A 13,084-nucleotide genomic window follows, 5' to 3' on the forward strand; every position below is an offset into this window, starting at 1 on the left:
AGTATAAAACCCACATTCATATACTCAGATTCTGTGACTGCAAGTTTGAGCAGAAGTGGCACATAACAACAATCAGATCAAGCTTGACTATCTCAAGCAATAAATCATGTCTTTCTCTGCAGCTAAATCCTATTACTCTAGCATCATCCTGGAGGGCATCCCTAACTCTTTGACTTCCAACACCTTCTTCAACTCTCTCCCCTTTCCCCTTACCTCTGACACAAGGTAGAGATTCATAGATTTCCTAGTCTTCAAATCTGAAGTTATCTGGTTAGTTCCCTTCTGTTCCACTGCCACCCCAACCCCAATCCTCTCCCTAAGACCTGACCACACAATAATTTCTCCTCCATCTCTAACCCAACCCCATCTGATTCATCTCTTCCAAAAACTATATGCTCACTGAACCCCCTCCCAAACCAGCTTTCAAGCACTCAACTATCTCTTCTGAGCCCAGTGTTCAGACTGGTCCCTTTCTTCAGGAATGTTTCCCCCTCCAAAACTATCAACCACCTCCTTAAATATCCTACCCTCTTCCCCTCCATCCTCTCCAACTATCACCCCATCTTCAACTTTCCTTCCGTTTATGCAGCTTAAAATATGACAGACCAAAGTCATTCTGTTGGTTCCTGCCAGAAACTTTGCACCTTAGCCTGATTCCATTCCATGGCTACTGATGAATGCAACCACTGTGTCCTGCTCGAGCCTGAGCTGAGCTTCAAACCCCACATCTGAGTCCATCATCACAACCACCTACTTTCATCTCCAAAATACTTTTCATATCCATGCCTACCTCACCCCCCAATGACAGTGAAACCCTCATCCACACCTTCATCAATGCTGGGATTGCCTTCAACACCTTCCTTGCCATCCTCGAGAGCTCAACCTTACATAAAGTCCAACTCATTCAGAACGATCTTGTACTAGGTCCTACTCACATATTATCTTTGTCCATGCGGACTTCTGGCTTCCCATTCATCAGCACATTTTCTATATGTTTTGTTATTTACAAATCCCTCCATTGCCTTGCTACATGCAACCAAACCATCCCGCTCGCACTCCGTGCTCTTTGAACTCTGCTCTACAGTGCATTCCCCTCTTCTCCCCCCCCCATTCCTCTACTTGACTAGTGGTGGGAGATTTCTTTCATCTCACTGTTGCACTCTGGAATTATCTTGCTAAGTCCATCTGCCTCACTACACTCCTTCAGCCCTTCCCCTAACTTTTCCACCTACTCCAGCTCGGGTCCAATGCCCCAGTCTGTAAAGCTCCTTTGGATGTTTGCTGGACTAAAAGCACAAAAAAAGTGCATGCTGCTTTGATATTCAAAAAGACACAGTCTCATGTAAACTGCAGTGGCAAATTAAAATCAATGTAATTTTTTAAACCAAAACTCAGGAAACATTTTATCTTAGAAAGAACTTTTTATTTTCTCCCCACCCTTCCTGAAGGTGTTGACTCCTTGCTAGGGTACAACTCCACAGGTGCCATTTGCCCTCCTGCTCCTCACCCAGATGGCCATTACTCATGCATGAGCCTCAACAGTAAGTGCATACATGCTACTCAATCAAGAGGGGCTTCACGTCCAACTCCAATCCTATCTTCATTAACTGGTTACAGTTATAGAATGCCGTTAAATGTAGAAAATGTACCAAGGTACCTAATGGATACCAAGGCACTTAAATGGATGCCGAGCAAAGAAGGAGGAATTAGGAGAAGTGATTGAAGGCCTGGTCTTAAATATAGATTTTGAGGAGACTTTTGAAGGTGGGGAGAGAGGTAATAAAGCAGAAGGGCTTATAGGAAGAGAATTCCAGAGCTTTGAGCCAAAACAGCTGAAAGCCCTGCCAAAGATGGAGGAGAAAGAGGGAAGGGATACAAAGGAAACAGAAGCGTGAAGGGTGCATGCTGGCATATAGGGCTGGAGGAGCTTTGGGAGGTGCAAGGTCATGGAGAAATTTGTAGGTCAGGATTTTGAGTTCAATGCATTGGGGGAAGGACAGCAAATGAAAATCGGCAACGGCAGATATAAAAGGGGAATGGGACTTAATGCAGGATAGGACGTGGGTGCACAGTGATGAGGAATAGATAGATACCTGGCTAATTATCCCCTGGCTAACCCTGGAGCACTGAGGCTTATTGTAGCTCACTTGCCTTCACCAAGCTGAGATCAGCTAACTCAATCTTAGACAAGATCCTATTAAATTGAAAATCATCTCCTTGAATTTATATATTGCCTAGCAATAATTATGACAATTGCTGATCTAGTCTTTCAGAATAAATACAATTCAACCACAGATAGAAGAATAAGCTACTGGTTAAAATGGAGGATGAGGGAATTAAACAAAGGATGTGATTGAATAGGATTGAGGAGCATTACATCCTTCAACCACAATGCCTATCCTTTGTCCAAGATAGCATGCACATTCATTCATCAAATCTCTGCATGCAAAGGTGTCATAAGTGGAGTCCAGAGCTAAATCTTTTATGACAGAACCAGAATGCAGATTCTGAAACATAATTGCTACCCATTAGAAAAAAAAAGTAGATTGAACAGGAAATCTGAAGTAAAAATTTGTACATTTTGAAAATCAGCAACAAAGCCCTCATTGTTCTGACTAACTTTCCCCATAATCCTCGAGGTTTGAATTGTCAGAAATGAATAGGGTGTTTCTAGATGGGAACACAAACCCACAGAAACATTCATTCACGACTTACCTGCAATGATGATTAGTGAAAAAGTCATTAGGGTCAGAGAAGATCCACTGCTAATCATGTTGGCAACTAGTTTAAATAAAGGAAACAGCAGCAATGCAGCCCAGAACAGCCAGTTTATAAGGACCCATGGTCGTTTTGGTGGTACAATTGGAGTGCCTGGATAAAAGCCTTTTTTGAAGTATTCCTCCTGCAGGATATCCTAGTATTAGAAACAGGACAGTATACTTTAGTGAAAAATACATTTCTGAACAAAGATCCATTCATCATATTATTTGTACATCATGTCCGAGGTAATTCTTGTCATTTCTGTAAGCATTAATATCCCAGGTGTTATAACTTGTGCACAGAGTGGGAAGGAATCCACCATCACCCAGTAATTCAGTCATGTCACATGGCTAAACTTTCATCTGGCCCAAGATATACAACATACTGATCGTGGTACCACTTCATTGTTTAAAATGGTCTCGCTCCATAGAATTATTGACTTTACTATACAAAATAAAGGGAAAATTAGACTGAACAATACAACCTTGCATTACCGACACCATTTTGTGCCATGATTATCACGTTTCTCAATTCCACACAAGCTCTTACAGCAATGTAAGCACTGAAGTACAGTGCTGTACTGCAATCTACTGTATTTTGTTTGTAAACTTCAGAATCTACTGCATTTATAATTTTTTTCTCTCTAGTCACAGATAAACTTTACACAACCCTGAAGTTCTACTGTAAAGTGTTTAGGTACGTTGGTGAATCGTAGTAGGACCCAAGCACAGTCTGAACAATACGCAGAAATATCTATCCACATCTACATGAGATTGACTAAAAGTGCAAAAACTGTTTTCAATATCTTTACCTGTTCATATAGTCCCCTCTTCAGGTCTCCCTTCACCCATCAAGTCACCTGGTAAGTAACTTGGACCCAGAGAAGCATCAATACCACTCTGTTTCCAGCTTTTGGAAAATGTGCAAGAGCAGACAATGCATTGATTTTTTTTCCCCTGCCTACCTTTGGGAATCCCCAGCTTTCCCTCTGCATTTCTTCAGGGGACAGGGGGGGGAGATGAGAACAAGTGGGGGAAGTTCCATAATGAAAGAGAGAACATGTGAATTCCTGCCTTTCTCCATGATTAAACAGTCTACTAATAAAAACATGGGAACACGTGGTTTTAAAACATTGCAATTTCTTAGAATGTGATTTAGTTTGCAGATTAATCATGGAGCAATCAGACAATTTGCTTTTCATTAAAAAGTATTTTACTATCCCGATGAACATGGCTGAGAAGCAAGGTACCCCCAATGAGAATCCCTATCCTACCACTCATTGGCACACGTGGTGGATCATCATGTTGCCGTACATCATGTTTACTCTATAACCACTTTTATTTGCATAATGGGCCTGGGTAATTTAGCAGAGTAAAAGTAATTCCCTAACATGAATCAATAGGAGTTGATTACAAGGCTGCAATTCAATTGATTTTATTGAGCCAGTAATTTATAATCACAAAATTGGAGTAGGAAAATCTCTTAGATTGGTGTTAATTTTTAGCATAGTCCCTGGTGACAAGAATATAAAACAAATTAGAAATGTCATACCATTCTAGTGAACTCTAAGTGAAAGAATGTTACAATCAATTTTTAACAGAATAGGCAATTTAAACTGGACACAATGCAAATAGTAATTTCACTAAATATTTGTCTGTTAAAATTCTTAAACTGGTTAAAGGGTAACAAAGCACTTACCAAATGTAGATATACTGACAAATGCCAAGACTGCAATTTTGCACAATATCACAATGGTGACACACAGGATTTATGAAATAAAATGCAATAAGCACCATTACCAAACCACAAGAATCAAAGCTCAAGTGGTTTGCAACTGTCACACAATCTCAGATTTACAGCCCTGTTCCTAATTTTTTCAGCGTAAATTTATACAACTTTTGAGGTTTTCTTGCAGTTAAGCAACAGGTGACCTGAAACAGGAATAGTGAGGTTGAGGCAGAATAACAGACCTAAAATATTACTGTTTGCAACACTGGTTCTAACTTGTGCAGCATCACATTGCATGACCCACATTACAAAGTTATTCAACAGCCATGTGATCTACAATACATAATTATAATGACCAATGGCGCTAAAAGAAAGCAGTGCACGATAGTGAATAAAAACAAGATGTTTAACTGGGGAAGTGCAATAAACACAATTGTAACAGGATAACTGCCATGTCCTATAAATCAATTATGTACTTCACACAAGTTTAAGGTAAACTCTGTTTGCGGCCAATCATTGCATGTGCTCCCATTGAGATGCACAGTGCAGAAAAATGCATTGCGCCCAAGGGCAAAATGGCATTCGTGTGCACAATCACATTAATGTTTTTAGCTCCCCTCGATTTTATCAACACTTGGGCCTTCTGCAGACCCTTCACTTTGCAGGCATTAATTGGCATTAAGTGAAATTTATTCCAACTCATATTCCATATAGAAAACAAAAAGTTAGAAATATCATTGCACAATATAGCTTCGGGATCATAGAACAACATTCCTAGTCTGTCCTAAACCTGCAACCTGCCTTTTATATTAAATAAACACTGAACAGTACAATAATTGTATTGTGTTTGGTATGTCCTTTCACAGCGAGAGTCATTCAATCATATATACGGTGCACAAAGGCTTACACTGTCCAGCAGGAGTAATTTTAAAAATCCGTGCCATTTTCTGTCATAACAACTGAATCACACACTGGAAAAGATAAAGAAGAATTCTAAATCTGCCAATGAAACTGGTGCCCCAAACCCATCAAAAACCTCTCTCCAAGCACACCTGATGATTTATTACCAGCTTGTCATACACAACCTATTCAAGACATGACTGCACTATGTTAATGCAGTTACGTAGAAAAAGGTTTCGATCTTAAGTCAATTCCAATGATGCACATAAACGTCTAAAGAAACCTATAGGTCTAATAGCAATTATAACTGCCCCATGAAACAACATGTTTTTATATAATGGATAGTTCTGACAAATTATTTCTAACCTGTTACACTTTTCTCTTTCCAAGTACTGACTGATCTGCTACACATTTCTATTTATTTCTTTATTTTACACTATTCCATCTTTATTTGGTTTCCAAAATTGATTTTTAAATTTTATTTGTTTTAAAGTTCATATAATTCAGTTTCAGTTAATAATGCACAATAGAGCATTTCACACCTCATCACACTTACACTAATTGATCCAGCACTGCACCCCTTAAATCACAGATCTCAAAAGATCAACCTCCACAGAGAGAAAAAAAAACTCAACAACATGCCTGATCTCAATCTAGAATAGAGCAGTTTCTGTCCTTCTAAACACACACAATTACATTTTCAACCAGCATACCATGTAACAAATTTATAATCAGATATGGGGTTCATGTGCAGCTAAAATCAATATTGCTATATTTAATCTTGTTCAATCATAGGCTCTGTGCATAGTTAATGTTTTATCTTTATTTTTCCATCTAGAACAAGAAATCCCTCAATCTAATTCAATTATCAAATTATTCTGACTGCAGTTTCAATACAGCTGGACTGAGATTGTGAAAATCTCAAATCTGAAATAATCTAATTGAAGATTTAGACTAATTACCATCAATAACAAAAAAAATCAGCAGGTTGAGAGAATATAGTTTGAATGAAACAAACATTCAGTAATAACTGGTTTATGAAAATGTTTAAAAATGCATTTCACAATTTCTAAGATGATACTAAAAGTCAAAACAGAAACTACACAAAAAACAAGTCATATGCAAGAAACATAATATAAGTTTCCATGTAGACCAATTATAAAGTCACGTAGCAGTGAAGAATCCAATGTTCATTGTAGCTGGCGTGAGGCTAGGAATAGAGTCTTGTATGAATGCATAGTTTCATTATTTTTCTTGTTCTGTAGTTAGTTGAATCAAGATGAGATTTGATTACATCATTTACTCTGTACATGTACCGGCACTTGCTGTCTATAAAATGAAGAAGCAAAACAATTCATATTTGGCTTCATCACAATAATGTTAAAATTGTATAGCCATGTGGTGAAGGATAGAATACTGGAGACTGGTCGTTAGTTGATTCCATGCTTCTATTGAGAGATTCCCCTTACACATGCACCACAACCTAGATAAGCTCTCCTATAAAAAGGATACAAGAGAGAGTCTCCAATTGATAGCCACCACCTGAACAGAATTAATACTCAATGATATAAATCATACAATTAGCAACTATGTGTTTCTTAGTCTGGCATCAGAAAAACTGGATTAGCATAAGTGAGGGTAAGTGCAAAAAACAATATCTAGTTAAGATGACAAGTGGGTCCTATTGTTACAACCCTATGGTGCTCTATTGTATAATTAGATATTGGGCAGTATGGGCTCATTCCTGCAAGCAATCCTAGCATCTTGCATTCAGTAATGACCCACACTGATGTTCACCAGACTACAAACTTGTAACGTTGCCAAGTCAAAAGTAAAACCAACAGGACAAAAACAAAGCTACCAGTGATTCGCATCAGCATGAGCCACCATCTTCAGAATAGCAAGGGAGACAAAAGAAATTTAATGATGTACAGGCTGTAACAGTAATTTTTTTTAAACATTATGCTTTCAAAAAATATATATAAACAGCTTCACATTGACCATAGTCCTACAGCAACTGGCACACATCAACAGCAGATAGTGGCTTTTCTTTGAGGTGGTCTCGCTACAGGTGCCAACATTCTAACTGCTTGGAAATTAGCAATGTTGCACTGTGCGTTTGTCATCGAGGCGGTGCAGGAGATCGTACCGCAGTAATGTTACACATGCAGTAATGCGTCCATAAGCAAATTAAATCTTACTGCTTTGTATTAACATTTTGATTAAGCAAAATCGGCCAACTGCAGGAGTTTAGAGGATAAGCAGGTTGATAAAGATTTTGAAAGAGTAAATAAGGAGACACTGTTTCCACTGGCCGGAGGGGTTGGTAATCAGAGGACACAGATTTAAGGTAATTGGCAAAAGAACCAGGGGTGAGATGAGGAGACATTTTTTAACGCAGTGAATTGTTATGATCTGGAATGCACTACCTGAAAGAGTGATGGAGGCAGATTCAGTAGTAACTTTCAAAGGGGAATTGGATAAATATCGGAAGGGGAAAAATCTGCAGGGCTATGGAGAAAGGGCAGGGGAGTGGAACTAATTGGATAGCTCATTTAAAGACCTGGCACAGGCATGATGAGCCGAATGGCCTCCTTCTGTGCTGTATCATTCTATAAGTCTATAAACAGCACTGCTGTTGTCAGATATGGGCCACCATTAGACAAATAATTCCAGCAGTGGCAAAAAAAAATTAGCAACATCATAGCCAGCATAAAATTAAAAGAAAATGCATGGATAAAGATTAATGCAAATTTTATCCATTCCACCAGTAACGGTGGGGGCAAAACTGGGCCATGAAGCATTCATTTTGTAGGCGCTACACGGACACCTAAGCCCCGAAAATGGTGTCTGAGGTGCGCGCACACTTCCGACGTGAGGCCCGCAGGATGCCATCTTGCTAAAGGAGCTTGCGCGTGCACACCTAACGAACGCTGGCAACATGTAGAGTAGGGTGATTATGACGCGAATCAATGTGCAACGCTGGTACGAAGCAGCCATCGACATTTTGGAACTCCACACTCCAGCCAATGCATTGGGCTCAATGTTAAAACAGAACCGGGAAGGGGGCAGGGGAATCAATTTGAGGTCAGGAAACCCATTAGTACAGATATCCTGGACGTCCTTACGATTTTGACATAAGGATGTTTTTTATTTTTTTTTTGTCGGTTTCCCGTCCGGCTGACCGACTGATCTCAGTTGGACGGGAGACCAGCCAGGGAGAGGATGTCTTCAGGTAAGTCTTTGTTTGTATGGATGGGAGGAGGAAAATGGGCAAGGGGATCGCAGGCTGTAAGTAGACACGGGCCAGGCGGCGTTGATCATTGAGGGTCGGGGTCGGGAGGTCGGGGTCGGGAGTCAGCAATCGGGGAGGAGGTGGGGGGGTTAGTCTGTCCAGGTAGGCTTGTTGGACCTGGGGAAAGCACTCCTGCTCCTCCGGGCCCACACCTATGCCTTTCTAGGCACTTACCTCGCCTCCTTTCACGAGGCGTAAAACAGAAGGCCCGGGAATCCCGGACCCGGGATTGAAATCGGAAAGTAGTGAAAAATGGAGGCCTGAAGCCTCCTTGAAAAGTTTTAAGGCCTGACCCTCTTCCTGGGAGTGGTTTGGCCACCCACTCCTCGTCCCGCCCCCGTGAAAACCAGAAATGGGTGAGTTGGAGGTGGGTCTGAAATGGTGGCAATTTTCAATGCCCGCCCCCAAGCAACTCGTTTTTTACTTTTAAAATCGAGCCCATTGTCTTAACCTCACACAGCTGAACAGGACTTAAAAGGCATGAAGAACCCCCCCACCAACGCTATTTGTAGGGATCATGCAAGAGTTACAGGTTAGATGCTGGATTATTTATTCTGGCTGCTGGTGTGATTGAACGTGATTTTGGAAGTTTCCTATACTTGGCTAAAGTTGTAATATTCTGTAGACAGTGGTCTAGCTGGTCTTGCAGTACTGTTAGTGGCAATTAAAAAGAGCGTGCTGGAAAAAGTTGCTTCCAGACATGGGTTGCTCTGGGAATTGAACATGACTTGGAGAATGAAGAGAGGTCACTCAGAGTAGGACAAGCCGCTAGAAGAGGAGGGAGGAGGAGGAGGCAGCGGTAGCACAGGGCACTCAGCAGGAGGCCATATCCAACGAGGGTCTTCATGGACCAATTCTCTTACCTCAACTTCAGCAACGACCAGTGCATCAGACGGCTGCGGTTCACTAAAGGGATAGTGACTGAAATTTGTCAACTGCTACAGCACAACTGCAGCCTCAGAGCAGAGCAAGGACAGCATTGCCTATGGCTGTCAAGGTAACCGTGGAGCTTAATTTTTATGGCTCTGGCTCCATGCAGGCTGTTGCTGGAGATATAAGCAACATCTCGCAGTTTGCAGTGCACTGCTTTATAAGAGACGTTACTGAGGTTCTGTACACACGCAGAAACAGATTCATCTCATTCCCTCTTGACAGAAGCAAGCATGAGGGTTTGCTCGCATTACAGGGTTCCCCATGGTGCAGGGTGCCATTGACTGCATGCATATTGCATTGCGTGCTCCACTTCTGAAATCGGCCATATTAATCAATGTGCAGCTGGTGTGCAACCACACGCAGTGCATCATGCAGGCCAACGCGTGCTATCTTGGCAACAGTCATGATTCTTTCATCCAGCAGCAGTCCTCCGTGCCATCTATATTTCAAACAGCATGGCAAGTCAAAGGACAACAAGGGTTATCCCCTTCATGAAATGACTCATGACTCTGGTCTGGAACGCACGCACACGTGCACAGCAGGCCTACAACGAGAGCTATGCTGCCACGTGGAACATCATAGAGCACACCATCAAGGTCCTCAAACAACGCTTCAGCTGCCTGGACCGCTCTGAAGTACGCAGCTGAGCGGGTATCAAGATTTGCCGTTGTATGCTGCATGCTGCATAACCTCGCCATTATGAGGGAACAGTCCTTGCCATCGCCTGTCAAGCGAGAACCTGAGCAACAGGCGCAGGAGGAAAAGGAAGTGCAGCAGGAAGAGGCAGGAAGGCAAAAAGGCCGTGTCTGCCAGGGCTCTGCGTGATCAGATTATTAATGAGCGATACCAGTAACCTCAACGGCACCTCCCCATTCACCAACAGTCCCACACTCCTTACCTTTCCTCTCTCACTGACCATCACGTCATCCTCCTTATGATTACACATTGCTTCCACAGCTCATCGCAGAAATAAAAACCACCACCAAATGCAAAGTCAAATCCACATTTATAAATTAATGCATGAAATTATGCAAACAAAATGATACCATTCAGCCTAGTGCATTACCTTAGTACATGTCATTTGTGTGTTTTACCTTTCCTAGCGCTCCTACGAGGTGCATCCCCAGTGGTGGAAGGCTGCTGACCTTCAATTGAGGAGAGTGTGGATGGTCTTGGAGGATGACCTCGAGCAGCTCTGGGCCTAGAGGGCTCTTCAGACGGCACCATCTTGGCCTGGCTGCAGCAGTCTGAGCCAGCTGGCTGACCGGTAACAGCAAGGGCACTGGCAGAGTGGCAGGGGTGGGAGCAGGAATGCTGTCATCATGAGAGAAGACAGCAGGTTCGTCTTCCACGCGCCACTGCCACTCTCTCGGGGCAGCACCTCAGCACTCCAGGTGGTCTGCTGGAGAACAGATTGCTGGAATGCTGTGATGCCCTGGAAGCCCCTTCAACATTGGTACCCAGAGCCATGATAGTAGCAGTCTAAGCTTCCAAGGCAGCAGTCAGACCTTTGATGGCAGATGTTTGTACTGCAATGGAAGCTGTGTGACATCGGTCATCAGACGTTGGATCATGGTGGGTTCCACAGGTGTGCTGATGGAGGTGGCCACCCATTCCATGTGGGAAAGGATGGGCTCCAAACTCTGTGCAAAGCCCTGTGCCAAGTTGGAGCTGGACTCCTCCATGCCTCTTGACATTGTGCGCAGGCTTTCTGGCAGGCTTTCCAGTGCACCAAGTATTTGGTTGTGTACGCCCATCAGCCTTCTTCTGTAGCCTAGCCCATTGAAGTCATCATCTGACTCCTCGGCAGCAGAACTAGTATGCGACCTCGCCCTCCGGCAAACTGGCACCTGCGATATCAGTTCCCCTCACCCCGGCTCCTACGCACTTGTGCCCTGTGTCTCATTACATGCAGATCCCTCCTCTATCCTAGCCTCTAAAGTATGCAGAGTCAGTCTCTGAGCTGGTGGCTGCGAGTGTAAGATTGAGTGACAGTGTGACTGCATCATCACTGTCATCGTCCTTTGCCTCCTCTGACTGGGGAGGTTCCAGTTCTTGGGTATCTGAAATAACAAAGGGACACGAGTTGAGTTGTGGTGAGGGGAGAGGAGAAAGTAAGACACGCACGCTTACACCATCTGCAGCACGAGAGTCAGAAAAGATTGTGGGATGAGGGAGAAGTAGGAAGCGAGAAGGAGGATTAGGTATGAAGAGACCCTCATCATCAATACCTCCAGCATCGCCAGTGGCCACGGCCTCAGCGATGGCCCTTCCAATGATGGACAGCACTCTCTCCTCCAGGGGGTTAGGATATGTAGGCGCGCCTGTCCTCCTCCAGTTCTTTCCTACTGCCTGTTGTTATGTGCCACCTTTTCCTGCAAGAAAGAGGGAAGTGTGTCGGTGAGTGTCCTGCAAGATGTTTGGGTGATGTGGCTGTCATAGTTGACCAGCTGCCAGTCTATGTGACCTGAGAGTTGTGGGTGTGTGGCTTGCACCAGTGTAATGTGTGAGAGTGAGATGAAGAGTTGAGTACTGATTGAAAGAGTTTGTTGGTATGTGGATGAAGGGGGATGTAGTGCGTGGAACAGTGGATGAGGCTAGTGGTGTAATGGTAGGATATGCCACTTGAAAGTTGAACTCACTCACCTCGACCACTCGTGTCAAATCATTGAACTTCTTCCTGCACTGCATCAATGTTCTTGGCGCTATGCTCCTGGCACTCGTCCGCTACTTCCTCCCACTGCCTCTTCAGCACACGTCTGGAGGGCCTCCTGCCTCTCTGCGGATGTAGAATGCTCCTCCTTCTATCCACCTCTTCCACCAAGACCTCTAATGCATCATCCAAAAACCTTGGTGCATGCTCTCTCGCAGGCACAGCCATTCTTCACTATATTCCAGTGAAGATTTACTTCCCAATGGACTTCCAGCATTCCTGCTGCCACAGTGCACCTTCCCTTTAAGAGGTGCTAATCATTCTGATGTCGAGGCCGCCTACTGATGCGTGCAGGCAATCAACAGCGCAGCTAGTGTTGGCTGCACGCAGCAACTATTGAAATCATCAGGCAGCACAAATGTTACTGCAGTTATTCTGTTTGGGTATGGAATAACATTATGGCCCCAAAAGTCTGAAATGGGGCATATCTTGATGTAAGTGCCAAGATGCACCCACTGGAAACCACACCAATGACCTAGGTGGACTGAGATCAGAGATTCCCCAATTTGCCTGCCAATGCAGCATCCACACCACTAGGGGCACCTACCATAGAAAACAAACCAGAAAGTCTGGAGTAGGTGACAGTCCTGGGTGGGCGGCTTCTCCTGGAAACATGAAGAAACTATGCCCAGTGGCCACGGGCCTCAATCTGGGCCCGGGCCCTCAGGTGGTCCCCACTTCTACCCCTGGTCAGTGAGAAGAGAAGAGGAAAGTAAAAGACTGTTTCACAGAACAAAACCACAACTGGAACGAGT

At 43.4% G+C, this 13,084-nt stretch overlaps 1 protein-coding gene across 3 annotated transcripts in view; it reads right to left on the minus strand.

Moving 5' to 3' along the window:
• The window catches only part of agpat4 (1-acylglycerol-3-phosphate O-acyltransferase 4 (lysophosphatidic acid acyltransferase, delta)), a 204,465-nt gene that overhangs the window by 38,225 nt on the left and 153,156 nt on the right, over positions 1-13,084 (minus strand). For all 3 annotated transcript variants that reach the window (XM_067988359.1, XM_067988361.1, XM_067988358.1), the window contains exon 8: positions 2,716-2,914. In XM_067988359.1, the coding sequence (XP_067844460.1) occupies positions 2,716-2,914 (199 nt within the window). The remainder of the gene's footprint in view (positions 1-2,715; positions 2,915-13,084) is intronic.

This window comes from Heptranchias perlo, chromosome 8, assembly GCF_035084215.1.
Source record: "Heptranchias perlo isolate sHepPer1 chromosome 8, sHepPer1.hap1, whole genome shotgun sequence".
In the NCBI taxonomy this organism is placed as follows: domain Eukaryota; kingdom Metazoa; phylum Chordata; class Chondrichthyes; order Hexanchiformes; family Hexanchidae; genus Heptranchias; species Heptranchias perlo.